The following is a 27996-nucleotide window of genomic DNA, read 5'->3' on the forward strand; positions in this document are numbered from 1 at the left end:
GTTTTCAGTGTAAACACTACTGTACTGATTACTCATCTTTTGTTTACCATTCATAAAGGGCTACAATATCATAACGGTAACTCGTAGGTTTAGCGTACACTCCACTTTAACCGGTGACGGCCCCTTTAAGGGTTATGTAGAGAGACGGGCAGATGTAGGACCACACCTCCGTGTGCGCTATGCTCTCTCGCGCTGCCATCCCATCCTCATCATGGCCTCCAAAAATCCGCGGCTGCGTCCGAGAATGAGCACGAAAAGACTAGCCGTTGGCCCTTTCCTTCCCCGCGCGGAAATGAACAACGTCAAGCCGAAACAGAGGCACCGGTAGAGGTGTGCGCGCCGGGGGATAAAGCCTCCGAGCTCATGCCACCCGGGTCTCCTCGATGTCTTCGTCAAAAGCCACGTACAGCCATTTGACAAAGAGGGGTGCGAACCCCGGCCGCGGCGGCGACAAAAACATGAACAGGGATTTTTCTGTCAATCTATCAGTGCAGCAAGTTCTGAGCCTCTGGGTACAAGGCACGACGCTGCAACATTTCACAGGTAGGCTATGTCACATTATTACTGTACAGTGTACAGCCATGTCGTACACTTGGCATCGTTTCAAACGTTGTGTGTAGGGTCTGGCTCGCTTCACCCAATTGCCAGTGTTGTAGGCTACACACATGTAGTGCTGTAGCCCATATCTACTAACCTACTGTAGGCTACGGACATCAGGGCGACATGGACAGCTGTGCGCGTCCATTTGTAAAGGGAGAGCATCTACAGCACGAAATATCTACCGGGAACTGGTAACTGACCAGAGGTGTTTCTCCCCATCTTAGCTACTGTTATATCAATATGTTTTGACCATGACAGTTTACAATCCAGGGTTACTCCAAGCAGTTTAGTCACCTCAACTTGCTAAATTATCACATTATTCATTACAAGATTTAGGGTTTAATGAATGATTTGTTCCAAATACAATGCTTTTAGTTTAGAAATATTTAGGACTAACTTATTCCTTGCCACCCATTCTGAAACTAACTGCAGCTCTTTGTTGAGTGTTGCAGTCATTTCAGTCACTGTAGTAGCTGACATGTAGGGTGTTGAGTCATCCGCATACATAGACACACTGGCTTTACTCAAAGCCAGTGGCATGTCGTTAGTAAGGATTGAAAAAGTAAGGGGCCTAAATAGTTGACCTGGGGAATTTCTGCTTCTATCTTGATTATGTTGGAGAGGCTTCCATTAAATAACACCCTCTGTGTTCTGTTAGACAGGTAACTCTTTATCCAAAACATAGCAGGGAATGTAAAGCCATAACACAAGTTTTTCCAGCAACAGACGGGGTTCGATGGGGCGGCAGGTAGCCTAGTGGTTAGAGTGTTGGACTAGTAACTGTAAAGGTTGCAAGATAGAATCCCCGAGCTGACAAGGTAAAAATCTGTTGTTTTGCCCCTGAACAAGGCAGTTAACCCCACTGTTCCTAGGCTGTCATTGAAAATAAGAATTTGTTCTTAACTGACTTGCTTAGTTAAATGAAGGTAAGAAAATCAATCATTTCAAAAGCTGCACTGAAGTCTATCAAAACAGCCCCAACAATCTTTTTATCTCAGCCAATCATCAGTCATTTATGTAAGTTCTGTGCTAGTTGAATGTCCTTCCCTATATGCTGAAAATCTGTTGTCAATTTGTTTACGGTCCTTCTGTAGCTCAGTTGGTAGAGCATGGCGCTTGTAACGCCAGGGTAGTGGGTTCGATCCCTGGGACCACCCATATGTAGAATGTATGCACACATGACTGTAAGTCGCTTTGGATAAAAGCGTCTGCTAAATGGCATATATTATTATTATATTACTATTAGTATTGTTTCTGGCCAAAGACCATTTTTCCCCCAAAGTTTACAAATGGTTGGTAACAGGCTGATTGTTCGGCTATTTGAGCCAGTAAAGGGGGCTTTACTATTCTTAGGTAGTTGTCTGGGATGTTCTAGAGAGATATGGGTCATCCATATGTGGGTAATGAAGACCTAGTTGTTGTATCCTGTCTATTCTGCACAGTGCACAGCAGTGTTAACTTCTACATTACTTTGAGTTTTTATTGAACGGAAAACAGTCATGATATTGAGAAGCAACATAGTCTAGAAGAGACAACTTGAGTGACAGTGTCACAGATTATGATTAAACGGCTGGCTATGAGTAGTCATTACAATTAGGCCTACTTCTCTCTCTGCCTGCCTTTCTGCCTGTCTGTCTCTCTTGCTCTCTCCTCTTTCTCTCTCTCCTCTCTCTCTGTCTCCCCTTACTCTCTTTCTGCCTCCCACCTCGCTACCTCTCTCTCAAATGAGGCTTTTACATAATGAAATATGATATAATTTTGTTAGTGCTTTGGTCATTGTATTCAGGGTATTTATTTTGAATGGGGGTGGAATGGGGATGGACAACCTCTCCCTCAATGTGATCAAGACAAAGGAGATGATTGTGGACTACGGGAAAAGGAGGACCGAGCACTCCCCCATTCTCATCGACGGGGCTGCAGTGGAGCAAGTTGAGAGCTTCAAGTTCCTAGGTGTCCACATCACCAACAAACTAACATGGTCCAAGCACACCATGACAGTCGTGAAGCGGGCACGACAAAACCTATTCCCCCTCAGCAGACTGAAAAGATTTGGCATGGGTCCTCAGATCCTCAAAAGTTCTACAGCTGCACTATCGAGAGCATCCTGACTGGTTTCATCACTGCCTGGTATGGCAACTGCTCGGCCTCCGACCGCAAGGCACTACAGAGTAGAGGTCGAAAAATTTATGATTTTTCAACGCCGATACTGATTATTGGAGGATCAAAAAAAAAAACGATACCGATTAATTTGCTGATTTTTAAATATATATTTGTAATAATGACAATTACAACAATATTGAATAAACAATAAACACTTTTATTTTTATTTAATATAATACATAAATAAAGTCTATTTAGTCTCAAATAAATAATGAAACATGTTCAATTTGGTTTAAATAATTCAAAAACACAGTGTTGGAGAAGAAAGTAAAAGTGCAATATGTGCCATGTAAAAAAAACTGACGTTTAAATTCCTTGCTCAGAACATGAGAACATATGAAAGCTGGTGGTTCATTATTCCCAGTTCTTCAATATTCCCAAGTAAGAAGTTTTAGGTTATAGTTATTATAGGAATTATGAAGCGTCGACTATTTCTCTCTGTACCATTACTATTTAATACACACTGTACCTTCGACTATTGGATGTTCTTATAGGCACTTTAGTATTGCCAGCCTAATCTCAGGAGTTGATAGGCTTGAAGTCATAAACAGCGCTGTGCTTCAAGCATTGCTAAGAGCTGCTGGCAAAGGCAGGAAAGTGCTGTTTGAATGAATGCTTACAAGCCTGCTGCTGCCTACCACCGCTCAGTCAGACTGCTCTATCAAATCATAGACTTAATTATAACATAACACAAATCAATCAAATATCAAATCATAGACTCCATTCTAATATAACAAACACATAAACACTTTTAATAAGGTCTAATCCAGAAACTAGTATTTAGAAAACAAAACATTTATTCTTTCAGTGAAATACGGAACCGTTCCGTATTTTATCGAATGGGTGGCAACCCTAAATATTGCTGTTACATTGCACAACCTTCAATGTTATGTCATAATTATGTAAAATTCTGGCAAATTAGTTCACAGTTGGTAACGAGCCAGGCGGCCCAAACTGTTGCATATACCCTGACTCTGTGTGCACTGAACGCAAGACACAATTTCCTTAGTTCATATTGCCTGCTAACATGAATTTCTTTTAAAAAATGTACTTCTGTTAAGAAAAGCAATGCGCTTTTGTTAAATCATCACCCGTTTGGCGAAGTTGAAGTAGGCTGGGATTCGATGATAAATTTAACAGGCACCACATTGATTATATGCAACGCAGGACAAGCTAGTGTACCTAGTAATATCATCAAACATATTTTTATAAGATGAGTTGTTTCATGCTAGCTAGCAATTTACCTTGGCTCCTTGCAAGGTCCTTTTGACGCTGCACCCGCGTAACAGGTGGTCTGCCACGCAGTTTCCTCGTGGATTGCAATGTAATCGTCCATAATCGGAGTTAACAAAAGGCCGAAAAAACCCGACCTCTACTACAGAGTGTAGTGCGAACGGCCCAGTACATCACTGGGGCCAAGTTTCCTGCCATCCAGGACCTCTATACCAGATAGTGTCAGAGGAAAGCCCTAAACATGGTCAAAGACTCCAGCCACCGAAGTCATAGACTGTTCTCTCTGCTACCACACGGCAAGCAGTACCAGAGCACCTAGTCATAGACTGTTCTCTCTACTACCACACAGCAAGCAGTACCAGAGCACCTAGTCATAGACTGTTCTCTCTGCTACCACACAGCAAGCAGTACCAGAGCACCTAGTCATAGACTGTTCTCTCTGCTACCACACAGCAAGCAGTACCAGAGCACCTAGTCATAGACTGTTCTCTCTGCTACCACACAGCAAGCAGCACCAGAGCACCTAGTCATAGACTGTTCTCTCTGCTACCACACAGCAAGCAGTACCAGAGCACCTAGTCATAGACTGTTCTCTCTGCTACCACACAGCAAGCAGTACCAGAGCACCTAGTCATAGACTGTTCTCTCTGCTACCACACAGCAAGCAGTACCAGAGCACCTAGTCATAGACTGTTCTCTCTGCTACCACACAGCAAGCAGTACCAGAGCACCTAGTCATAGACTGTTCTCTCTGCTACCACACAGCAAGCAGTACCAGAGCACCTAGTCATAGACTGTTCTCTCTGCTACCACACAGCAAGCAGTACCAGAGCACCTAGTCATAGACTGTTCTCTCTGCTACCACACGGCAAGCAGTACCAGAGCACCTAGTCATAGACTGTTCTCTCTGCTACCACACGGCAAGCAGTACCAGAGCACCTAGTCATAGACTGTTCTCTCTGCTACCACACGGCAAGCAGTACCAGAGCACCTAGTCATAGACTGTTCTCTCTGCTACCACACAGCAAGCAGTACCAGAGCACCTAGTCATAGACTGTTCTCTCTGCTACCACACGGCAAGCAGTACCAGAGCACCTAGTCATAGACTGTTCTCTCTGCTACCACACGGCAAGCAGTACCAGAGCACCTAGTCATAGACTGTTCTCTCTGCTACCACACAGCAAGCAGTACCAGAGCACCTAGTCATAGACTGTTCTCTACTACCACACGGCAAGCAGTACCAGAGCACCTAGTCATAGACTGTTCTCTCTGCTACCACACGGCAAGCAGTACCAGAGCACCTAGTCATAGACTGTTCTCTCTGCTACCACACAGCAAGCAGTACCAGAGCACCTAGTCATAGACTGTTCTCTCTGCTACCACACAGCAAGCAGTACCAGAGCACCTAGTCATAGACTGTTCTCTCTGCTACCACACAGCAAGCAGTACCAGAGCACCTAGTCATAGACTGTTCTCTCTGCTACCACACAGCAAGCAGTACCAGAGCACCTAGTCATAGACTGTTCTCTCTTCTACCACACAGCAAGCAGTACCAGAGCACCTAGTCATAGACTGTTCTCTCCCAAGCTAAGACACAACAGCAATCAAATGCAGTACCAGAGCACCTAGTCATAGACTGTTCATCTATGCTGCTACCACACGGCAAACAGTACCAGAGCACCTAGTCATAGACTGTTCTCTGTACTGCTACCACACGGCAATTGACAGTACCAGAGCACCTAGTCATAGACTGTTCTCCACATTGACTGCTACCACACGTATATAGCAAGCAGTACCAGAGCACCTAGTCATAGACTGTTGACTCTCTGCTACCACACAGCAAGCAGTACCAGAGCACCTAGTCATAGACTGTTCTCTCTGCTACCACACGGCAAGCAGTACCAGAGCACCTAGTCATAGACTGTTCTCTCTGCTACCACACGGCAAGCAGTACCTGAGCTGAGCACCACAGACTCTAGACTGTTCTCCACATCTGCTGGTAACCACACAGCAAGCAGTACCAGAGCACCTAGTCATAGACTGTTCTCTGTACTGGTAACTGCTACCTCACACATTGACTCTGTACTGGTAACAATAGCAGTACCAGAGCACCTAGTCATAGACTCTGTACTGGTAACCTCTGTGCTACCACTCTGTACTGGTAACCAGTACCAGAGCACCTAGTCATAGACTGACTCTGTACTGCTACCACACAGCAAGCAGTACCAGAGCACCTAGTCATAGACTGTGACTCTGCTGGTACCACACCAATTGACTCTGTACAGTACCAGAGCACCTAGTCATGACTGTTCTCTCTGCTACCACACGGCAAGCAGTACCAAAGCACCTCTGTCATAGACTGTTCTAGCTCCACATTGACTCTGTACCACACCTGTATATAGCAAGACTCTGTACCAGAGCACCTAGTCATAGACTGTTCTCTGTACTGCTACCACACGGCATAGCCTCCAGTACCAGAGCACCTAGTCATAGACTGTTCTCCACATCTGCTACCCACGGCAAGCAGTACCAGAGCACCTAGTCATAGACTGTTCTCTCTGCTACCACACGGCAAGCAGTACCAGAGCGCCAAGTCTAGATCCAAGGGGCTTCTTAACAGCTTCTACCCCCAAGCCATAAGACACCTGAACAGCTAATCAAATGGCTACCCGGACTATTCACATTGACCCCCTCACCTCTCCACACCACTGCCACTCTCTGTTGTCATCTATGCATAGTCACTTTAATTAACTCGACCTACACTATAACTACCTCAACTAACCGGTGCCCCACACATTGACTCTGTACTGGTACCCCCTGTATATAGCCTCCACATTGACTCTGTACTGGTACCCCCTGTATATAGCCTCCACATTGACTCTGTACTGGTACCCCCTGTTTATAGCCTCCACATTGACTCTGTACTGGTAACCTCCTGTATATAGCCTCCACATTGACTCTGTACTGGTAACCCTGTATATAGCCTCCACATTGACTCTGTACTGGTACCCCTGTATATAGCCTCCACATTGACTCTGTACTGGTAACCCCTGTATATAGCCTCCACATTGACTCTGTACTGGTAACCCCTGTATATAGCCTCCACATTGACTCTGTACTGGTAACCCCTGTATATAGCCTCCACATTGACTCTGTACTGGTAACCCCTGTATATAGCCTCCACATTGACTCTGTACTGGTAACCCCTGTATATAGCCTCCACATTGACTCTGTACTGGTAACCCCTGTATATAGCCTCCACATTGACTCTGTACTGGTAACCCCTGTATATAGCCTCCACATTGACTCTGTACCAGCACCCCCTGTATATAGCCTCCACATTGACTCTGTACTGGTAACCCCTGTATATAGCCTCCACATTGACTCTGTACCAGTACCCCCTGTATATAGCCTCCACATTGACTCTGTACTGGTACCCCCTGTATATAGCCTCCACATTGACTCTGTACTGGTAACCCCTGTATATAGCCTCCACATTGACTCTGTACCAGCACCCCCTGTATATAGCCTCCACATTGACTCTGTACCGTAATACCCTGTATATCACCTCCACATTGACTCTGTACCGGTACACCTTGTAGATAGCCTCCACATTGACTCTGTACCGGTACACCCCTGTATATAGCCTCCACGTTGACTCTGTACCGGTACACCCCTGCATATATTGTTATTTTTTTACTGCTCCTCTTTAATTACTTGATACTTAAATCTCTTATTCTTATCCATATTTTTTAAAACTGCACAGTTGGTTAGGGGCTCGTAAGTAAGCATTTCACTGTAAGGTCTACCTACACCTGTTGTATTCAGCATTTCACTGTAAGGTCTACCTACACCGGTTGTATTCAGCATTTCACTGTAAGGTCTACTACACCAGTTGTATTCAACGCATGTGCCTAATACAATTTGATTTGATTACAATAGGCCTAACCTAAGAATGAACGGGGCAGTGAAACAGCACGCAGTACAACGTCAAAACAAGATCTCTTGTGACTGAAATTCATTTTTTGCAGTGCAAAGAGGAAGATAGACATATATAGGCATCATGGCTGCCATGGAGATTTATGAGAGCAAGCCCAAGCAGACTTCCTGCTGAGGAACAGGAAGTAAAGACCAGACCTGGCCTGCATCTCATGGCTCCCTGTTACCTTCATATTGCACTGCTTTTGAAAGGATGCCACAGGTGGCCATAATCACGCTGACTCGGCAGGGAAGTGACTCACATGCACACATCTATGGTTAATCACGCTGACTCGGCAGGGAAGTGACTCACATGCACACATCTATGGTTAATCACGCTGACTCGGCAGGGAAGTGACTCACATGCACACATCTATGGTTAATCACGCTGACTTGGCAGGGAAGTGACTCGCATGCACACATCTATGGTTAATCACGCTGACTCGGCAGGGAAGTGACTCGCATGCACACATCTATGGTTAATCACGCTGACTCGGCAGGGAAGTGACTCGCATGCACACATCTATGGTTAATCACGCTGACTCGGCAGGGAAGTGACTCGCATGCACACATCTATGGTTAATCACGCTAAAGGGAAGTGACTCACTCGGCAGGGAAGTGACTCGCATGCACACATCTATGGTTAATCACGCTGACTCGGCAGGGAAGTGACTCGCATGCACACATCTATGGTTAATCACGCTGACTCGGCAGGGAAGTGACTCGCATGCACACATCTATGGTTAATCACGCTGACTCGGCAGGGAAGTGACTCGCATGCACACATCTATGGTTAATCACGCTGACTCGGCAGGGAAGTGACTCGCATGCACACATCTATGGTTAATCACGCTGACTCGGCAGGGAAGTGACTCGCATGCACACATCTATGGTTAATCACGCTGACTCGGCAGGGAAGTGACTCGCATGCACACATCTATGGTTAATCACGCTGACTCGGCAGGGAAGTGACTCGCATGCACACATCTATGGTTAATCACGCTGACTCGGCAGGGAAGTGACTCGCATGCACACATCTATGGTTAATCACGCTGACTCGGCAGGGAAGTGACTCGCATGCACACATCTATGGTTAATCACGCTGACTCGGCAGGGAAGTGACTCGCATGCACACATCTATGGTTAATCACGCTGACTCGGCAGGGAAGTGACTCGCATGCACACAGCTATGGTTAATCACGCTGACTCGGCAGGGAAGTGACTCGCATGCACACAGCTATGGTTAATCACGCTGACTCGGCAGGGAAGTGACTCGCATGCACACATCTATGGTTAATCACGCTGACTCGGCAGGGAAGTGACTCGCATGCACACATCTATGGTTAATCACGCTGACTCTGCAGGGAAGTGACTCGCATGCACACATCTATGGTTAATCACGCTGACTCGGCAGGGAAGTGACTCGCATGCACACATCTATGGTTAATCACGCTGACTCGGCAGGGAAGTGACTCGCATGCACACATCTATGGTTAATCACGCTGACTCGGCAGGGAAGTGACTCGCATGCACACATCTATGGTTAATCACGCTGACTCGGCAGGGAAGTGACTCGCATGCACACATCTATGGTTAATCACGCTGACTCGGCAGGGAAGTGACTCGCATGCACACATCTATGGTTAATCACGCTGACTCGGCAGGGAAGTGACTCACATGCACAAGTATTGCAGAAGTAAAGTTGCTGTAGTGAGGGAACCGAGGAGTGACACCCAGTTTCACATCCCTGGTCAGATGAGAAACAAGATGATGAAGCTTAGAGAAGTTCTGAATGTAGACTCCTCATGTTATGATAGACATCTCCGTTATACTAGTAGTGTCGCCCACAGACAGACTCTATTACTTAAAAAAATGGGGGGGCGTTCCGTGACGTTTGGGTATAATGTCTGTTTTCACGGGATGCAAACCCCATCATTGAGAAGTGTATACAACTAAAGAAACAGTAATGTGTTGTCTCCTGTCCTTCATGAGGTCACCAAATGAAACAAACTCGACATGTCTGTTCCCTTAATTGCCCATGGACCACTCCAACTGTTTGGAATGCAGAAATGCTGTTCAATTATTCAACTTTTTGATGTCAGAGTTTGGCCAAGTGTCTCTGTGTTCCAAAGTCACATTCCAATCTGAATACTACAGAGCCCAGAAGCAGAGTATTTTATGACAGCCATAAAACTGTGGCGGGTAAGGGGGCCCCGGGCAGTCATAACAATCTCTACTATACTCTCATACAGCACAGTCTTTCATATCTGACTAGCCTATAGCAGTGGTGGTATTACTCCGGGATTCCTCTCTCTCCTCCTCTCTCCCCACAAAGCAGGAGATAGGACTATAGCAGTGGGTGAACCCAGCTCCCCTGTGGCCCTCTCGCTCTGTTCTCCTCTATCCCGTTTAGCTCTGTCCCATCGGTCCCTCGGGGCCCCCATACAGCTACAGCTGCCTGGCTGGCTGTGCCTTTTGTAATCAAGGCTCACCGCTTATCAGTGGAATGGGAACATAATGCCTTTCCCGGCAACACGGATCCATAATTAACCATTTATTAAGCATTTTATAAAGTGTGTTTACCATTTATTAAGTAATAATTACTCCCTCATTAATAAACCATTTTTACTAATCATTAATAAAGTATTTTTGCGATCTCTAATCAAAAGTGAGTGCTATTTGTACTTTCTAAGTGTTGAGTGAGCGGTTGAATATGCCATTGGTAGACATTCCAGCAGTACCTAGTGATAAAACCAACACACAACACAGGATGTTTAAGGAACTACATATACATGTCTGAATAACTAGCTTACTAACATTACACATGTGGGAGTCATGTTTAATACATGGTGAGCAAACGGTTTATAAATGCCCTATAGACGGTTTTATAAATGCTTATGAACGGTTTTTATAAATGCCTTATAAACATAAACGGTTTTTATAAATGCCTTATAAACATAAACGGTTTTTATAAATGTCTTATAAACATAAACGGTTTGTATAAGTGCCTTAGAAATGGTTTGTATAAATACCTTATAATAAAGTGTTCCCCCATTCTGTTTAATGCTTGTGTTGACATGCAAGGCCAGCCGGGACCCACCAAATGTTGTAGAAACTGCTGACAGGGGCCCACAGGTCCCTGGTAGGGGATTAGTGGTGTAACGCACATTAATAATCCTACATTCTGCTGACATGGGGGTTGCATGTCTGAAGATGACACAGCACTTGTACTACTACAGACAGCCTTGACTCCTCGACAACCCCTCGTAGCCACACACACACACACACACACACACACACACACACACACACACACACACACACACACACACACACACACACACACACACACACACACACACACACACACGCGCGCTCACGCGCTCACACACACACATTCCCATGCAGAGAGTGGTGCTGCTAAGGATCTGTGTCCCAGTGGCGTGACAGAGCAGTGGTGTGTGGTTGGCCAGCAAATGCTCAGCTAGCGCCATCCTGTGGCCTGTGTGGAATCCTAACGGAGTTGGCTGGTTGTGACATGACTCTCTGGGTCTGGTATGGCCCTTCTCTCTCCTCTCTATCCTTCCATCTCTCTCTCTTTCTGCATCTCTCTCTCTTTCTGCGTCTCTCTTTCTCCCTACCTGTCTCTCTCTCTCTCTCTCTCTCTCTCTCTCTCTCTCTTTTTCTACTCCTCTCTCTACCTCTCCTTCTTTCTCTGCCTCTCTCTCTCTCTCTCTCTCTCTCTCTCTCTCTCTCTCTCTCTCTCTCTCTCTCGCTCTCTCTGCCTCCTGTCTCTTTTTCTCTCTCTTTCTTTCTCTCTTTGACTCTCTGCCTCTGCCTCTCTCTCTAGATCACTCCCTCTCTTTACAGTATCCTGTCCCTGTCTTCCTATGCTGGCCTGCCTCTCCAGTCTGGCCCCACTCCTCTCCATCTCTCTCTCTCTATACCTCTTTATTTCTCTCTCTCTACATCTCTCTAGCTTTCTCATTAAACATTACACTCACAACAGTTTAAACAGATAAATATAGGTTGTATTTACAATGTTATTTGTGCTCCACTGGTTTCACTTTTCTTATGGGAGACTATCAATGTTTGATATGTGGGTCTGTGTGATCTGTGGGAATTATGTATCTCAAATGTGGTCATAAATTTGGCAGGAGGTCAGGAAGTGTAGCTCAGTTTCCACCTCATTTTGTGGGCAGTGTGCATATAGATAGTCTTCTCTCTCTTAACTCCTGCCTATGGGGGCCTTTCTCAATAGCAAGGATGTGCTCACTGAGTCTGTACATAGTCAAGGATTTTCTTAATTTTGGGTCAGTCACAGTGGTCAGGTGTTCTGCCAATGTGTATTCTATGTTTAGGGCCAGACAGCATTTTAGTTTGCTCTGTTTTTTGGTTGATTCTTTCCTGTGTTCCAAATAGTTATCTTTTTTTTGTTTTCTCATAATTTGGCTGAGGCTAAATGTGTTTCTGTCCAAACTAGATGGCTGAGGGGACTTCGGTTCATCCTTCACAACCATAGAGGGCAATGGGTTCAACAACAGATCCTAATGGGGATGTTGAGTTTTATGTTTCTTTTGATGGCGAAGAAGGCCCTTCTTGCCTTGTCTCTCATATCGTTCACAGCCTTGTGGAAGTTACCTGTGGTGTTAATGTTTAAGCTAAGTTAGTTATAATTTGTTGTGTTCACTAGGGCAACAGCATCTAGATATAATTTGTATTATTTGTCTTGACTACTGGACCATTTTTGGAACACCGTTATTTATGTCTTACTGAGATTTACTGTCAGGGCCCAGGTCTGACAGAATCTGTGCAGAAGATCTAGGTGCTGCTGTAGGCCCTCCTTGGTTGTGGACAGAAGCACCAGATCATCATCAAATTGACTTCAGATTCTAGTAGGTTGAGGCCGGGTGCTGCAGACTGTTCTGGTGCCCTCGCCAATTCATTGATATATATGTTGAAGAGGGTGGGGCTCAAGCTGCATCCCTGTCTCACCATATGGCCATGTGGAAAGAAATGTGTGTGATATTTGCCAATTTTAACTGCACACTTGTTGTTTTTGTACATTGATTTTATAATGTCATATGTTTCCCCCCCAATACCACTTTCCATCAATATGTATAGCAGACCCTCATGCCAAATTGAGTCAAAAGCTTTATTGAAATCAACAAAGCATGAGAGGACTTTGCTTTTGTTTTGTTTGTTTTTCATTAAGGGTGTGCAGGGTGTGTACATGGTGTGTCGTATGGTATTTTGGTTATTTGACATTTGCTCAGGAAACTGTTTTCACTGAGGAAATGTTGGAGTCTGCTGTTGATACTGCAGAGGATTGCTGCTCACACATATTCCATAGTAATCAAATTTGTCTCCGCTTTTGTGGATTGGGGTGATCAGGCTATGTTAGAGTTTAAGAAGAGCCCATTTGAATTTGTCGTCTGTATATTTGATTATTTAATTTAGTATACCATCAACACTAGAGGTCGACCGATTATGATTTTTCAACACCGATACCGATTATTGGAGGACCAAAAAAAAGCTGATACCGATTAATCTGCTGATTTGTATTTAATTACAACAATACTAAATGAATACTTATTTTAACTTAATATAATACATCAATAAAAATCAATTTAGCCTCAAATAAATAATGAAACATGTTTAATTTGGTTTAACTTCTTATGGCTGCAATCCCGTTAACGGGAGCGATTTTGACAACAACCAGTCAAAGTGTAGGGCGCCATTTTCAAAAAATAAAAAATAAAATAATTAACATTTCTCAAACATACATGTCTCATACCATTTTAAAGCTATTCTCGTTGTTAATCCCACCAAAGTGTCCGATTTCAAATAGGCATTTTCAGCTAAAGCACTACAAACGATTATGTTAGGTCTCCACCAAACCACATTAAGCACAGCCAATTTCCAGCAAAATATAGCATTCACAAAAAGCAGAAATAGAGAGAAAATTAATCACTAACCCTGAATTATCTTCATCAGATGACATTCATAGGACTTCATGTTACACAATACATGCATGTTTTGTTTGATAAAGTTCATATTTATAAAAAAATATGAGTTTACATTGGCTTATTAGATTCACTAGTTCCAAAAACATCAAGTGATTTTGCATAGCCACATCGTTTCAACAGAAATACTCATCATAAATGTAGATGATAATACATCAAATCAAATCAAATTTTATTTGTCACATACACATGGTTAGCAGATGTTAATGCGAGTGTAGCGAAATGCTTGTGCTTCTAGTTCCGAAAATTCAGTAATAACCAACGAGTAATCTAGCTAACAATTCCAAAACCTTATACACACAAGTGTAAAGGGATAAATAATATGTACATAAAGATATATGAATGAGTGATGGTACAGAGCGGCATAGGCAAGATGCAGTAGATGGTATCGAGTACAGTATATACATATGAGATGAGTATGTAAACAAAGTGGCATAGTTAAAGTGGCTAATGATACATGTATTACATAAAGATGCAGTAGATGATATAGAGTACAGTATATACGTATACATATGAGATGAATAATGTAGGGTATGTAAACATTATATTAAGTAGCATTGTTTAAAGTGGCTAGTGATATATTTTAATAATTTACATCAATTCCCATCATTTCCCATTATTAAAGTGGCTGGAGTTGAGTCAGTGTGTTGGCAGCAGCCACTCAATGTTAGTGGTGGCTGTTTAACAGTCTGATGGCCTTGAGATAGAAGCTGTTTTTCAGTCTCTCGGTCCCAGCTTTGATGCACCTGTACTGACCTCGCCTTCTGGATGATAGCGGGGTGAACAGGCAGTGGCTCGGGTGGTTGTTGTCCTTGATGATCTTTATGGCCTTCCTGTGACATCGGGTGGTGTAGGTGGGCAGGTAGTTTGCCCCCGGTGATGCGTTGTGCAGCCCTCACTACCCTCTGGAGAGCCTTACGGTTGTGGGCGGAGCAGTTGCCGTACCAGGCGGTGATACAGCCCGACAGGATGCTCTTGATTGTGCATCTGTAGAAGTTTGTGAGTGCTTTTGGTGACAAGCTGAATTTCTTCAGCCTCCTGAGGTTGAAGAGGCGCTGCTGCGCCTTCTTCACGATGCTGTCTGTGTGGGTGGACCAATTCAGTTTGTCTGTGATGTGTACGCCGAGGAACTTAAAACTTACTACCCTCTCCACTACTGTTCCATCGATGTGGATAGGGGGGTGTTCCCTCTGCTGTTTCCTGAAGTCCACAATCATCTCCTTAGTTTTTCTTGACACTGAGTGTGAGGTTATTTTCCTGACACCACACTCCGAGGGCCCTCACCTCCTCCCTGTAGGCCGTCTCGTCGTCATTGGTATTCAAGCCTACCACTTTTGTGTCGTCCGCAAACTTGATGATTGAGTTGGAGGCGTGCTTGGCCACGCAGTCGTGGGTGAACAGGGAGTACAGGAGAGGCCTCAGAACGCACCCTTGTGGGGCCCCAGTGTTGAGGATCAGCGGGGTGGAGATGTTGTTACCTACCCTCACCACCTGGGGGCGGCCCGTCATGAAGTCCAGTACCCAGTTGCACAGGGCAGGGTCGAGACCCAGGGTCTCGAGCTTGATGACGAGTATGGAGGGTACTATGGTGTTAAATGCTGAGCTGTAGTCGATGAACAGCATTCTCACATAGGTATTCCTCTTGTCCAGATGGGTTAGGGCAGTGTGCAGTGTGGTTGAGATTGCATCGTCTGTGGACCTATTTGGGCGGTATGCAAATTGGAGTGGGTCTAGAGTGTCAGGTAGGGTGGAGGTGATATGGTCCTTGACTAGTCTCTCAAAGCACTTCATGATGACGGAAGTGAGTGCTACGGGGCGGTAGTCGTTTAGCTCAGTTACCTTAGCTTTCTTGGGAACAGGAACAATGGTGGCCCTCTTGAAGCATGTGGGAACAGCAGACTGGGATAGGGGTCGATTGAATATGTCCGTAAACACACCAGCCAGCTTGTCTGCGCATGCTCTGAGGGCGTGGCTGGGGATGCCGTCTGGGCCTGCAGCCTTGCGAGGGTTAACACGTTTAAATGTTTTACTCATCTCGGCTGCGGTGAAGGAGAGTCCGCATGTTTTGGTTGCGGGCCGTGTCAGTGGCACTGTATTGTCCTCAAAGCGGGCAAAAAAGTTATTTAGTCTGCCTGGGAGCAAGGCATCCTGGTTCGTGACTGGGCTGGTTTTCTTTTTGTAATCCGTGATTGACTGTAGACCCTGCCACATACCTCTTGTGTCTGAGCTGTTGAATTGCGATTCTACTTTGTCTCTATACTGATGCTTAGCTTGTATGATTGCCTTGTGGAGGGAATAGCTACACTGTTTGTAATACAAGTTATACACATGGAATTATAGATATACCTCTCCTTAATGCAACCGCTGGGTCAGATTTTTAAAAAAAGTTTACGGAATAGGCAACCCATGCAATAATGTGAGACGGAGCTCAGAACAGAAGCCAAATTAGCCAAATTTCGAAAACATTTATTATTTCGGTGAAATACGGAACCATTCGGTATTTTATCTAACGGGTGGCATCCCTAAGTTTAAATATTCTTGTTACATTGCACAACCTTCAATGTATGTCATAATTGCGTACAATTCTGGCAAATTAGTTCGCAATGAGCCAGGCTGCCCAAACTGTTGCATATACCCTGACTCTGCGTGCAATGAACGCAAGAGAAATGACACAATTTCACCTGGTTAATATTGCCTAGTAACCTGGATTTCTTTTAGCAAAATATGCAGGTTTAAAAATATATACTTTTGTGTATTGATTTTAAGAAAGGCTTTGGTGTTTATGGTTAGGTACAGTCGTCCAACAATTGTGCTTTTTTCACAAATGCGCTTTTGTTAAATCATCCCCCAATGTTGCATCGATTATATGCAACGCATGACATGCTAAATAAACTAGTAATATCAACAACCATGTGTAGTTAACTAGTGATTATGATTGATTGATTTTGTAAGATAAGTTTAATGCTAGCTAGCAACTTACCTTGGCTTCCACTGCATTCGCGTAGCAGGCAGTCTCCTTGTGAAGTGCAACGAGAGGTAGGTGATTATTGCTATCTTTAATAGCTCATTCTAAGTTTAGTAAATGAACATGTTTTAGCACGTGGTTCTTTGTTATATGGCCAAAAGGTTAGAGAAGTGGTTTATCCATACATCTCAATTTTGGATACATAGCTCATCATGTTGTTGTTTGTTCAGCGCTTTCCGATTCTCCCAGAAGTAATATGATTCTATGGATTCTTCAATCACATTGATCTGTTTTCTGTTATACTGTTCCTTCGTATTCTTGGTGTATTTCTGTATTCTTTTAGTGATTCACCATAGTGAAGGCTTAAGCTCAGGTTTTCTGGTTCTCTGTGTCTCTCTCTCTCTCTTTCTACATCACTCTCCCTCGCTCTACAGTTTCCCGTCCTGACCCTTACCTGCCCTGACATAGATAGGGGCTGTATTGTGTCTTGTCTCAACAGTATGAGCTGACTAAGCTGGCTGATCTCTTGTGACCATAGAAGCCAGGCAGCAGAAAGGGCCCTATGTCACGTCTCTCTCTCTGCCCAGCATGACAGCTGGCAGCTGGATCGAAATCAGAGGCAGAAGGTTGTGGAACAAGGTTAAATGGATATGCTATAGATAACATAGTTCATGTTGACAGCACATTCAGGTCATTGGCACATGTATTAGACATTTAGCAGACAAGCGACTTACAGGAGCAATTAGGGTTAAGTGCCTTACTCGAGGGAACATCGACACGTGTTTTACCTAGTTGGCTCGGGGGTTTTAAGCCAGCGACCTTTCAATTACTGGCGCAACGTTCTAAATTTAACTGTCATTTTCTTTGCAGAGGTGCTCTTTGAAGATGCTAGAACAGTTCACGTTTACTTTCCCTCTGCAAACAAAGTGAGTAATGAATAGAAAAATCAGACAACCCCGTGGTCTAAAAGTTGATCTCTTTACCTAGATGGCCTGAGTGGCGCAGCGGTCCAAGGCACTGCATCTAAGTGCAAGATGTGTCACTGCAGTCCCTGGTTTGAATCAAGGCTGTATCACATCCAGCTGTTTTTGGGAGTCTCACAGGGCAGCGCACAATTGGCCCAGCATTGTTTGGGTTTGGCCAGTGTAGGCTGTCATTGTAAATAAGAATTTGTTCTTAAACTGACTTGCCTAGTAAAATATGTTTGAAGCATTCTGACAAGCAGTCAACACTCTGGCAGTCACAGGGAAAACAGCGGTTTTAATGGAGAGCCCAGTTTTTACGTTCCTACTTTATTTATTTCTCAACTCCTAAATATGCGCGAACGGCCCCATTTTAAACCCAGGGTGTTTAGCATCGGCATGGTTACTGCTCTGAGTGCATAGGGGAGAGTAGGACTAAATGTAACACGGGTCAATTGTAGGGTAACTCGGGGTAAACCCCCCCCCCCACCTCAAAATATTTTTGGGGGGAGAGTGACTCCCCAGCTGCTGTTCTCTGTCTCTCTCAGATATAATAATACAGCTGCTGTTCCTTCTCAGATATAATAATACAGCTGCTGTTCTCTCTCAGATATAATAATACAGCTGCTGTTCTCTCTCAGATATAATAATACAGCTGCTGTTCCCTCTCAGATATAATAATACAGCTGCTGTTCTCTCTCAGATATAATAATACAGCTGCTGTTCTCTCTCAGATATAATAATACAGCTGCTGTTCCCTCTCAGATATAATAATACAGCTGCTGTTCCCTCTCAGATATAATAATACAGCTGCTGTTCTCTCTCAGATATAATAATACAGCTGCTGTTCCTTCTCAGATATAATAATACAGCTGCTGTTCCTTCTCAGATATAATAATACAGCTGCTGTTCCTTCTCAGATATAATAATACAGCTGCTGTTCCCTCTCAGATATAATAATACAGCTGCTGTTCCCTCTCAGATATAATAATACAGCTGCTGTTCCTTCTCAGATATAATAATACAGCTGCTGTTCTCTCTCAGATATAATAATACAGCTGCTGTTCCCTCTCAGATATAATAATACAGCTGCTGTTCTCTCTCAGATATAATAATACAGCTGCTGTTCCCTCTCAGATATAATAATACAGCTGCTGTTCCCTCTCAGATATAATAATACAGCTGCTGTTCTCTCTCAGATATAATAATACAGCTGCTGTTCTCTCTCAGATATAATAATACAGCTGCTGTTCCCTCTCAGATATAATAATACAGCTGCTGTTCTCTCTCAGATATAATAATACAGCTGCTGAGGTTTGACCCGGAACTGCTTCCTGTGGATGTTTGTTACAGCTGATGTTCTTAAATAATAATACAGCTGCTGTTTTATATTTAGATACTAATAAGCTGCATGTACTCTCTAATGCCTTAAAGGGGTGAATAGTTCAATATAATAATACAGCTGCTGTCTTTCCTATAATAATACAGCTTTTTCCATTCAGATATAATAATAGGCTGCTGTTCTCTCACAGATATAACCACTCTGCCCCTGTTCCATTCAGAGACTATATAATAATACAGCTGCTGAGGTTTGACCCAACTCTGCCCCTTTTTGTTCAGAGACTATGTTATGGTAAACCACATCCTCTGTTTTATATTTAGAGTACGGTGAAGGCCATGTACTCTTTATGCCTTAAAGGGGTGAATAGTTCAATTATGCAAGCTCATCTTTCCTATCCACACCTTTTTCCATTCAGAGACTATGTTATGGTAGGCCTGCAGAGCTGTCTCACTAACCACTCTGCCCCTTTTCCATTCAGAGACTATGTTATGGTAGGCCTGCAGAGCTGTCTCACTAACCACTCTGCCCCTTTTCCATTCAGAGACTATGTTATGGTAGGCCTGCAGAGCTGTCTCACTAACCACTCTGCCCCTTTTCCATTCAGAGACTATGTTATGGTAGGCCTGCAGAGCTGTCTCACTAACCACTCTGCCCCTTTTCCATTCAGAGACTATGTTATGGTAGGCCTGCAGAGCTGTCTCACTAACCACTCTGCCCCTTTTCCATTCAGAGACTATGTTATGGTAGGCCTGCAGAGCTGTCTCACTAACCACTCTGCCCCTTTTCCATTCAGAGACTATGTTATGGTAGGCCTGCAGAGCTGTCTCACTAACCACTCTGCCCCTTTTCCATTCAGAGACTATGTTATGGTAGGCCTGCAGAGCTGTCTCACTAACCACTCTGCCCCTTTTCCATTCAGAGACTATGTTATGGTAGGCCTGCAGTGCTGTCTAACTAACCACTGGTCTGTGTTTCCATGTTTTTTATTTAACTAGGCAAGTAAGTTAAGAACAAATTCTTATTTTCAATGACGGCCTAAGAACAGTGGGTTACCTGCCTTGTTCAGGGGCAGAACAACAGGGGCCTTGTCAGCTCAGGGATTCAATCTTGCAACCTTTCGGTTCCCAGTCCAACTCTCTAACCACTAAGCTACCTGCCGCCCATCTCCAGAGCTGTGTCTAACCACTAATCTCTATCTTTCCTCCCTCTCTCTCTCTCAGAGATGTGGTACTGGGTGTTCCTGTGGTGTCTCTTCTCCTCTCTCTTGGTCCACGGGGCGATGGGCCTGCTCATGTTGGTCATGTTGCAGCGCCACAAGAGGGGTCGCCTCATCACCTTGGTCCTGGTCAGTCTGGGTTTCCTGACCTCCCTGGTTGGAGGGGTCATCACCAGTGAGTCATTGGAAGATGTTGAGTGTCTGTCCGTCTATCTGTCCGTCTGTCCGTCTGTCCGTCTGTCCGTCCGTCCGTCCGTCCGTCTGTCTGTCTGTCTGTCTGTCTGTCTGTCTGTCTGTCTGTCTGTCTGTCTGTCTGTCTGTCTGTCTGTCTGTCTGTCTGTCTGTCCGTCTGTCTGTCTGTCTGTCTGTCTGTCTGTCTGTCTGTCTGTCTGTCTGTCTGTCTGTCTGTCTGTCTGTCTGTCTGTCTGTCTGTCTGTCTGTCTGTCTGTCTGTCTGTCTGTCTGTCTGTCTGTCCGTCTGTCTGTCCGTCTGTCCGTCCCTCCCAGCTTATGTATGCCACCCCCCTTGTCTGCCTGCCTGCCTGCATTTTGCCTCTCTGTCACCACCCATTCTGTGTCTGTGTGTCGATAGGTCTGTCTGGCGATAGGTCTGTCTGCCTGCCTGTCTGCATTTTGCCTCTCTGTCACCACCCATTCTGTGTCTGTCTGTCGATAGGTCTGTCTGGCTCCTGCCCTCTGTCTGCCTGCCTGATCTGCATTTTGTCTGTCTGGCTCCTGCCCATTCTGTGTCTGTCTGATCTGCATATCTCTCTGTCTGTCTGGCTCCTGCCCTCTTTCTGTCTATCGATCTGCATATCTCTCTGTCTGTCTGGCTCCTGCCCTCTTTCTGTCTATCGATCTGCATATCTCTCTGTCTGTCTGGCTCCTGCCCTCTTTCTGTCTATCGATCTGCATATCTCTCTGTCTGTCTGGCTCCTGCCCTCTTTCTGTCTATCGATCTGCATATCTCTCCGTCTGTCTGGCTCCTGCCCTCTTTCTGTCTATCGATCTGCATATCTCTCCATCTGTCTGGCTCCTGCCCTCTTTCTGTCTATCGATCTGCATATCTCTCCGTCTGTCTGGCTTTCTATCTAATTGTCCTCTCTACACATGCCCAACATCTTTAGCCCAAATATCATCATTCTGCCTGAAGAGTGTGTAAATAGACCTTAGTATCCTAAATGGCACCCTATTCCCTACCTAGTGCACTACATTTGATCGGGGCCATAGGGCTCTGGTCAAAGCAGTGTGCCTAATACAGATGTTAGATCTTATTTTGACTCAGTTTGCTACAGCAGGAAAATAATCCTGCAGCAACAGGAAATTATCATGTGGATTATAATTCATGTACATTTTTGTAAGGTTGATGCATTTTTCGTATGGGAAAATCAAGTCTGAAATTGCAGTGTGGAAATGACAAACTTCAGAAACCTATTTTTAAACCTCAAATACACTACAGGTAAACAAAAAAAAATCATAAAAGTTATCCTGCATCAGGGTGATCAAATTAAGATCCTACATCTGTAGGTAATAGGGTGCCATTTGGGGCTCTGTTTGTGAGCTACGTGGACTAGGATTGGAGCTCCTGATGACAGGCAAGGATGAAACACTCAATCACAGAGCCAAGCCAAGAGGAGAACAGACCACTTTGTTATTAATATGGAAGCTCGCAGAGAGAGCAAACTATTGACTGTGCATTGTGGGTACGCTTAAAACAGCTAAAAGCAGGTGCCGTGTTGCAGCAGCAACGCCCTGCCAAGAGTGATAGAAGGTGAGGTTATGTAGTGCTCGACCTGCAACAGTCAGACATTGAGCCATTTTATAGGCTAATCTCTTCCGGTGTCCCTCGTCTTGACATCGTTGTTTGTTGTTGACTCAAAATAACATTTGTATCTAAAACAAATGTGTATTTTTATTGAACTCAAGACAGTTGGACTTTTGAGACCCTCTTCAGTTCTGACCGTTTCCATGGCGATGGTCCTAATGACGTATGGTGAGAGAGAGGCGGGACTAACTTGTAGGGAGAGAGAGAGAAAGACTGCGTACTAAATGGTACCCTATTCCCTACATAGTACACTACACTACATACTACACAGCAGGTGGCCTAGTGGGGCGGCAGGTAGCCTAGTGGGGCGGCAGGTAGCCTAGTGGGGCGGCAGGTGGCCTAGTGGCAGGTGGCCTAGTGGGGCGGCAGGTGGCCTAGTGGGGCGGCAGGTAGCCTAGTGGTGCGGCAGGTGGCCTAGTGGGGCGGCAGGTAGCCTAGTGGGGCGGCAGGTAGCCTAGTGGGGCGGCAGGTGGCCTAGTGGGGCAGCAGGTAGCCTAGTGGGGCGGCAGGTAGCCTAGTGGGGCGGCAGGTGGCCTAGTGGGGCGGCAGGTAGCCTAGTGGGGCGGCAGGTAGCCTAGTGGGGCGGCAGGTGGCCTAGTGGGGCGGCAGGTAGCCTAGTGGGGCGGCAGGTGGCCTAGTGGCAGGTGGCCTAGTGGGGCGGCAGGTGGCCTAGTGGGGCGGCAGGTAGCCTAGTGGGGCGGCAGGTGGCCTAGTGGGGCGGCAGGTAGCCTAGTGGGGCGGCAGGTGGCCTAACGGGGCGGCAGGTGGCCTAACGGGGCGGCAGGTGGCCTAACGGGGCGGCAGGTGGCCTAACGGGGCGGCAGGTGGCCTAACGGGGCGGCAGGTGGCCTAACGGGGCGGCAGGTGGCCTAACGGGGCGGCAGGTGGCCTAACGGGGCGGCAGGTGGCCTAACGGGGCGGCAGGTGGCCTAACGGGGCGGCAGGTGGCCTAACGGGGCGGCAGGTGGCCTAACGGGGCGGCAGGTGGCCTAACGGGGCGGGAGGTGGCCTAACGGGGCGGCAGGTGGCCTAACGGGGCGGGAGGTGGCCTAACGGGGCGGGAAGTGGCCTAACGGGGCGGGAAGTGGCCTAACGGGGCGGCAGGTGGCCTAGTGGGGCGGCAGGTGGCCTAGTGGGGCGGCAGGTGGCCTAGTGGGGCGGCAGGTGGCCTAGTGGGGCGGCAGGTGGCCTAGTGGGGCGGCAGGTAGCCTAGTGGGGCGGCAGGTGGCCTAGTGGCAGGTGGCCTAGTGGGGTGGCGGGTGTCCTAGTGGGGCGGCAGGTGGCCTAGTGGGGCGGCAGGTAGCCTAGTGGGGCGGCAGGTAGCCTAGTGGGGCGGCAGGTAGCCTAGTGGGGCGGCAGGTAGCCTAGGGGGCGGCAGGTGGCCTAACGGGGCGGCAGGTGGCCTAGGGGGCGGTAGGTGGCCTAGTGGGGCGGTAGGTGGCCTAGTGGGGCGGCTGGTAGCCTAGTGGCAGGTGGCCTAGTGGGGCGGCAGGTGGCCTAGTGGGGCGGCAGGTGGCCTAGTGGGGCGGCTGGTAGCCTAGTGGCAGGTGGCCTAGTAGGGCTGCAGGTGGCCTAGTAGGGCTGCAGGTGGCCTAGTGGGGCGGCAGGTGGCCTAGTGGGGCGGCAGGTGGCCTAGTGGGGCGGCAGGTGGCCTAGTGGGGCGGCTGGTAGCCTAGTGGCAGGTGGCCTAGTGGGGCGGCAGGTGGCCTAGTGGGGCGGCAGGTGGCCTAGTGCGGCGGCAGGTGGCCTAGTGGGGCGGTAGGTGGCCTAGTGGGGCGGCTGGTAGCCTAGCGGGGCGGCAGGTGGCCTAGCGGGGCGGCAGGTGGCCTAACGGGGCGGCAGGTGGCCTAGTGGGGCGGCAGGTGGCCTAGTGGGGCGGCAGGTGGCCTAGTGGGGCGGCAGGTGGCCTAGTGGGGCGGCAGGTGGCCTAGTGGGGCGACTGTTGGCCTAGTGGGGCGGCAGGTAGCCTAGTGGGGCTGCAGGTATCCTAGTGGCAGGTGGCCTAGCGGGGCGGCAGGTGGCCTAGCGGGGCGGCAGGTGGCCTAGCGGGGCGGCAGGTGGCCTAGCGGGGCGGCAGGTGGCCTAGCGGGGCGGCAGGTGGCCTAGCGGGGCGGCAGGTGGCCTAGAGGGGCGGCAGGTGGCCTAGCGGGGCGGCAGGTGGCCTAGCGGGGCGGCAGGTGGCCTAGCGGGGCGGCAGGTGGCCTAGCGGGGCGGCAGGTGGCCTAGCGGGGCGGCAGGTGGCCTAGTGGGGCGGCAGGTAGCCTAGTGGCAGGTGGCCTAGTGGGGCGGCAGGTGGCCTAGTGGGGCGGCGGGTGGCCTAGTGGGGCGGCGGGTGGCCAAGTGGGGCGGGAGGTGGCCAAGTGGGGCGGGAGGTGGCCAAGTGGGGCGGCAGGTGGCCAAGTGGGGCGGCAGGTAGCCTAGTGGGGCGGCAGGTAGCCTAGTGGGGAGGGAGGTGGCCTAACGGGGCGGCAGTTAGCCTAGTGGGGCGGCAGGTAGCCTAGTGGGGAGGGAGGTGGCCTAGTGGGGTGGCAGGTGGCCTAGTGGCAGGTGGCCTAGTGGGGCGGGAGGTGGCCTAGTTGGGCGGGAGGTGGCCTAGTGGGGCGGCAGGTGGCCTAGTGGCAGGTGGCCTAGTGGGGCGGGAGGTGGCCTAGTTGGGCGGGAGGTGGCCTAGTGGGGCGGCAGGTGGCCTAGTGGGGAGGCAGCTGGCCTAGTGGGGCGGCAGGTGGCCTAGTGGGGCGGCAGGTGGCCTAGTGGGGCGGCAGGTGGCCTAGTGGGGCGACTGTTGGCCTAGTGGGGCGGCAGGTAGCCTAGTGGGGCTGCAGGTATCCTAGTGGCAGGTGGCCTAGTGGGGCCGCAGGTGGCCTAGTGGGGAGGCAGGTAACTTTGTGGGGAGGCAGGTAGCCTAGTGGGGCGGGACGTGGCCTAGTGGGGCGGAAGGTGGCCTAGTGGGGCGGCAGGTAGCCTAGTGGGGCTGCAGGTATCCTAGTGGCAGGTGGCCTAGTGGGGCGGCAGGTAGCCTAGTGGGGAGGCAGGTAGCCTAGTGGGGAGGCAGGTAGCCTAGTGGGGCGGGACGTGGCCTAGTGGGGCGGAAGTTGGCCTAGTGGCAGGGGGCTTAGTGGGGCGGCAGGTAGCCTGGTGGTGTGGCAGGCGGCCTAGTGGGGCGGCAGGTGGCCTAGTGGGGCCGCATGTAGCCTAGTGGGGCGGCAGGTAGCCTAGTGGGGCAGCAGGTAGCCTAGTGGGGCCCTAGTGGGGCGGCAGGTAGCCTAGTGGGGCGGCAGGTAGCCTAGTGGGGCGGCAGGTAGCCTGCAGGCAGGTAGCCTAGTGGGGCGGCAGGTAGCCCAGTGGGGCGGCAGGTAGCCTAGTGGGGCGGCAGGTAGCCTAGTGGGGCGGCAGGTAGCCTAGTGGGGCTGCAGGTAGCCTAGTGGCAGGTGGCCTAGTGGGGATGCAGGTAGCCTAGTGGGGAGGCAGGTAGCTTTGTGGGGAGGCAGGTAGCTTAGTGGGGCGGTAGGTAGCCTAGTGGGGCGGCAGGTAGCCTAGTGGGGCGGGAGGTGGCCTTGTGGGGCGGGAGGTGGCCTTGTGGGGCGGGAGGTGGCCTTGTGGGGCGGGAGGTATCCTAGTGGGGCGGCAGGTGGCCTAGTGGGGCGGCAGGTGGCCTAGTGGGGCGGGAGGTGGCCTAGTGGGGCGGAAGGTGGCCTAGTGGGGCGGAAGGTGGCCTAGTGGGGCGGAAGGTGGCCTAGTGGGGCGGCAGGTGGTCTAGTGGGGCGGCAGGTGGCCTAGTGGGGCGGTAGGTGGCCTAGTGGGGCGGTAGGTGGCCTAGTGGCAGGTGGCCTAGTGGGGCGGCAGGTGGCCTGTGGGGCGGCAGGTGGCCTAGTGGGGCGGGAGGTGGCCTAGTGGGGCGGAAGGTGGCCTAGTGGGGCGGAAGGTGGCCTAGTGGGGCGGCAGGTGGCCTGTGGGGCGGCAGGTGGCCTAGTGGGCCTAGTGGGGCAGGTGGCCTAGTGGGGCGGCAGGTGGCCTAGTGGGGCGGCAGGTAGCCTAGTGGGGCTGCAGGTAGCCTAGTGGCAGGTGGCCTAGTGGGGATGCAGGTAGCCTAGTGGGGAGGCAGGTAGCTTTGTGGGGAGGCAGGTAGCTTAGTGGGGCGGTAGGTAGCCTAGTGGGGCGGCAGGTAGCCTAGTGGGGCGGGAGGTGGCCTTGTGGGGCGGGAGGTGGCCTTGTGGGGCGGGAGGTGGCCTTGTGGGGCGGGAGGTATCCTAGTGGGGCGGCAGGTGGCCTAGTGGGGCGGCAGGTGGCCTCGTGGGGCGGGAGGTGGCCTAGTGGGGCGGAAGGTGGCCTAGTGGGGCGGAAGGTAGCCTAGTGGGGCTGCAGGTAGCCTAGTGGCAGGTGGCCTAGTGGGGATGCAGGTAGCCTAGTGGGGAGGCAGGTAGCTTTGTGGGGAGGCAGGTAGCTTAGTGGGGCGGTGGTAGCCTAGTGGGGCGGCAGGTAGCCTAGTGGGGCGGGAGGTGGCCTAGTGGGGCGGGAGGTGGCCTTGTGGGGCGGGAGGTGGCCTTGTGGGGCGGGAGGTGGCCCTAGTGGGGCGGCAGGTGGCCTAGTGGGGCGGCAGGTGGCCTAGTGGGGCGGGAGGTGGCCTAGTGGGGCGGAAGGTGGCCTAGTGGGGCGGAAGGTGGCCTAGTGGGGCGGAAGGTGGCCTAGTGGCAGGTGGCCTAGTGGGGCGGCAGGTGGCCTAGTGGGGCGGTAGGTGGCCTAGTGGGGCGGTAGGTGGCCTAGTGGCAGGTGGGCTAGTGGGGCGGCAGGTGGCCTAGTGGGGCGGCAGGTGGCCTAGTGGGGCGGGAGGTGGCCTAGTGGGGCGGAAGGTGGCCTAGTGGGGCGGAAGGTGGCCTAGTGGGGCGGCAGGTGGCCTAGTGGGGCGGCAGGTGGCCTAGTGGGGCGGCAGGTGGCCTAGTGGGGCGGGAGGTGGCCTAGTGGGGCGGCAGGTGGCCTAGTGGGGCGGCAGGTGGCCTAGTGGGGCGGCAGGTAGCCTTGTGGGGCGGCAGGTAGCCTAGTGGTTGGAGTGTTGGACCACTAACCGAAAGGTTGCTAGATCGAAACCCTGAGCTGACAAGGTAAAAATCTGTCGTTCTGCCTCTGAACAAACAACCCACTGTTCCTAGGCCGTCATTGTAAATAAGAATTTGTTCTTAACAGTCTTGCCCTAGTTAAATAAAGGATAAATGAAAAAATATATACGGTCAGCTTACAAAGGGACATCTTTTAATGCTTCTTCTAAAACTGTCCATGTGTGAGAGTCTAAAGACACAACATTAGATTCCAGTAGGGAGCTGTAGGGATACGAGGACAGGCTGAGAATAAGGAGTCCTGAGAGTCATTTTCCTTTGTGCTTTTATCAGTACGGAAATGCCATTGAACATTCTGGGGTGCAGTCGACAAGGCTCGACGACTGGTATGTTATGATATGTGTGGTAATACTCATATTAATGACAATCTGTATGTGGGTGTGTCTCTTTCCCAGGTGCGGCGGTGGCGGGGGTGTACAGGGTGGCAGGGAAGGACATGGCCCCCCTCCAGGCCTTGGTGTTTGGAGTGGGCCAGACCACCCTCTCTGTCCTCATTTCCTTCTCACGCATACTGGCCACCCTCTGAAGAGATGACCCTTCCACACAGATGGACAGAGACTCACTGACGGATGGATAGATAGA

The 27996-nt window shown here is 49.2% G+C and overlaps 1 protein-coding gene across 1 annotated transcript; it reads left to right on the forward strand.

Moving 5' to 3' along the window:
• Positions 1–163: 163 nt before the first annotated feature.
• LOC124012314 (transmembrane protein 170B-like) lies at positions 164–27985 on the forward strand. Its single transcript, XM_046325793.1, has 3 exons — positions 164–543; positions 20487–20657; positions 27810–27985. Exons 1-3 carry the CDS (start codon positions 384–386, stop codon positions 27938–27940), a joined length of 462 nt encoding a protein of 153 aa, XP_046181749.1. The 5' UTR covers positions 164–383; the 3' UTR covers positions 27941–27985.
• Positions 27986–27996: the final 11 nt, after the last annotated feature.

The sequence above is a fragment of the Oncorhynchus gorbuscha genome, linkage group LG24 (genome assembly GCF_021184085.1).
Source record: "Oncorhynchus gorbuscha isolate QuinsamMale2020 ecotype Even-year linkage group LG24, OgorEven_v1.0, whole genome shotgun sequence".
NCBI classification, from domain to species: domain Eukaryota; kingdom Metazoa; phylum Chordata; class Actinopteri; order Salmoniformes; family Salmonidae; genus Oncorhynchus; species Oncorhynchus gorbuscha.

What these genes read in the sequence shown, in the direction of transcription:
- LOC124012314 (XM_046325793.1), top strand. Translation starts at nt 384, where the DNA reads ATGTCTTCGTCAAAAGCCACGTACAGCCATTTGACAAAGAGGGGTGCG. An exon ending in GACGCTGCAACATTTCACAG is followed by an intron (nt 544 to 20,486) that starts GTAGGCTATGTC and finishes TCTCTCTCTCAG; the next exon opens with AGATGTGGTACTGGGTGTTC. An exon ending in GGTTGGAGGGGTCATCACCA is followed by an intron (nt 20,658 to 27,809) that starts GTGAGTCATTGG and finishes TCTCTTTCCCAG; the next exon opens with GTGCGGCGGTGGCGGGGGTG.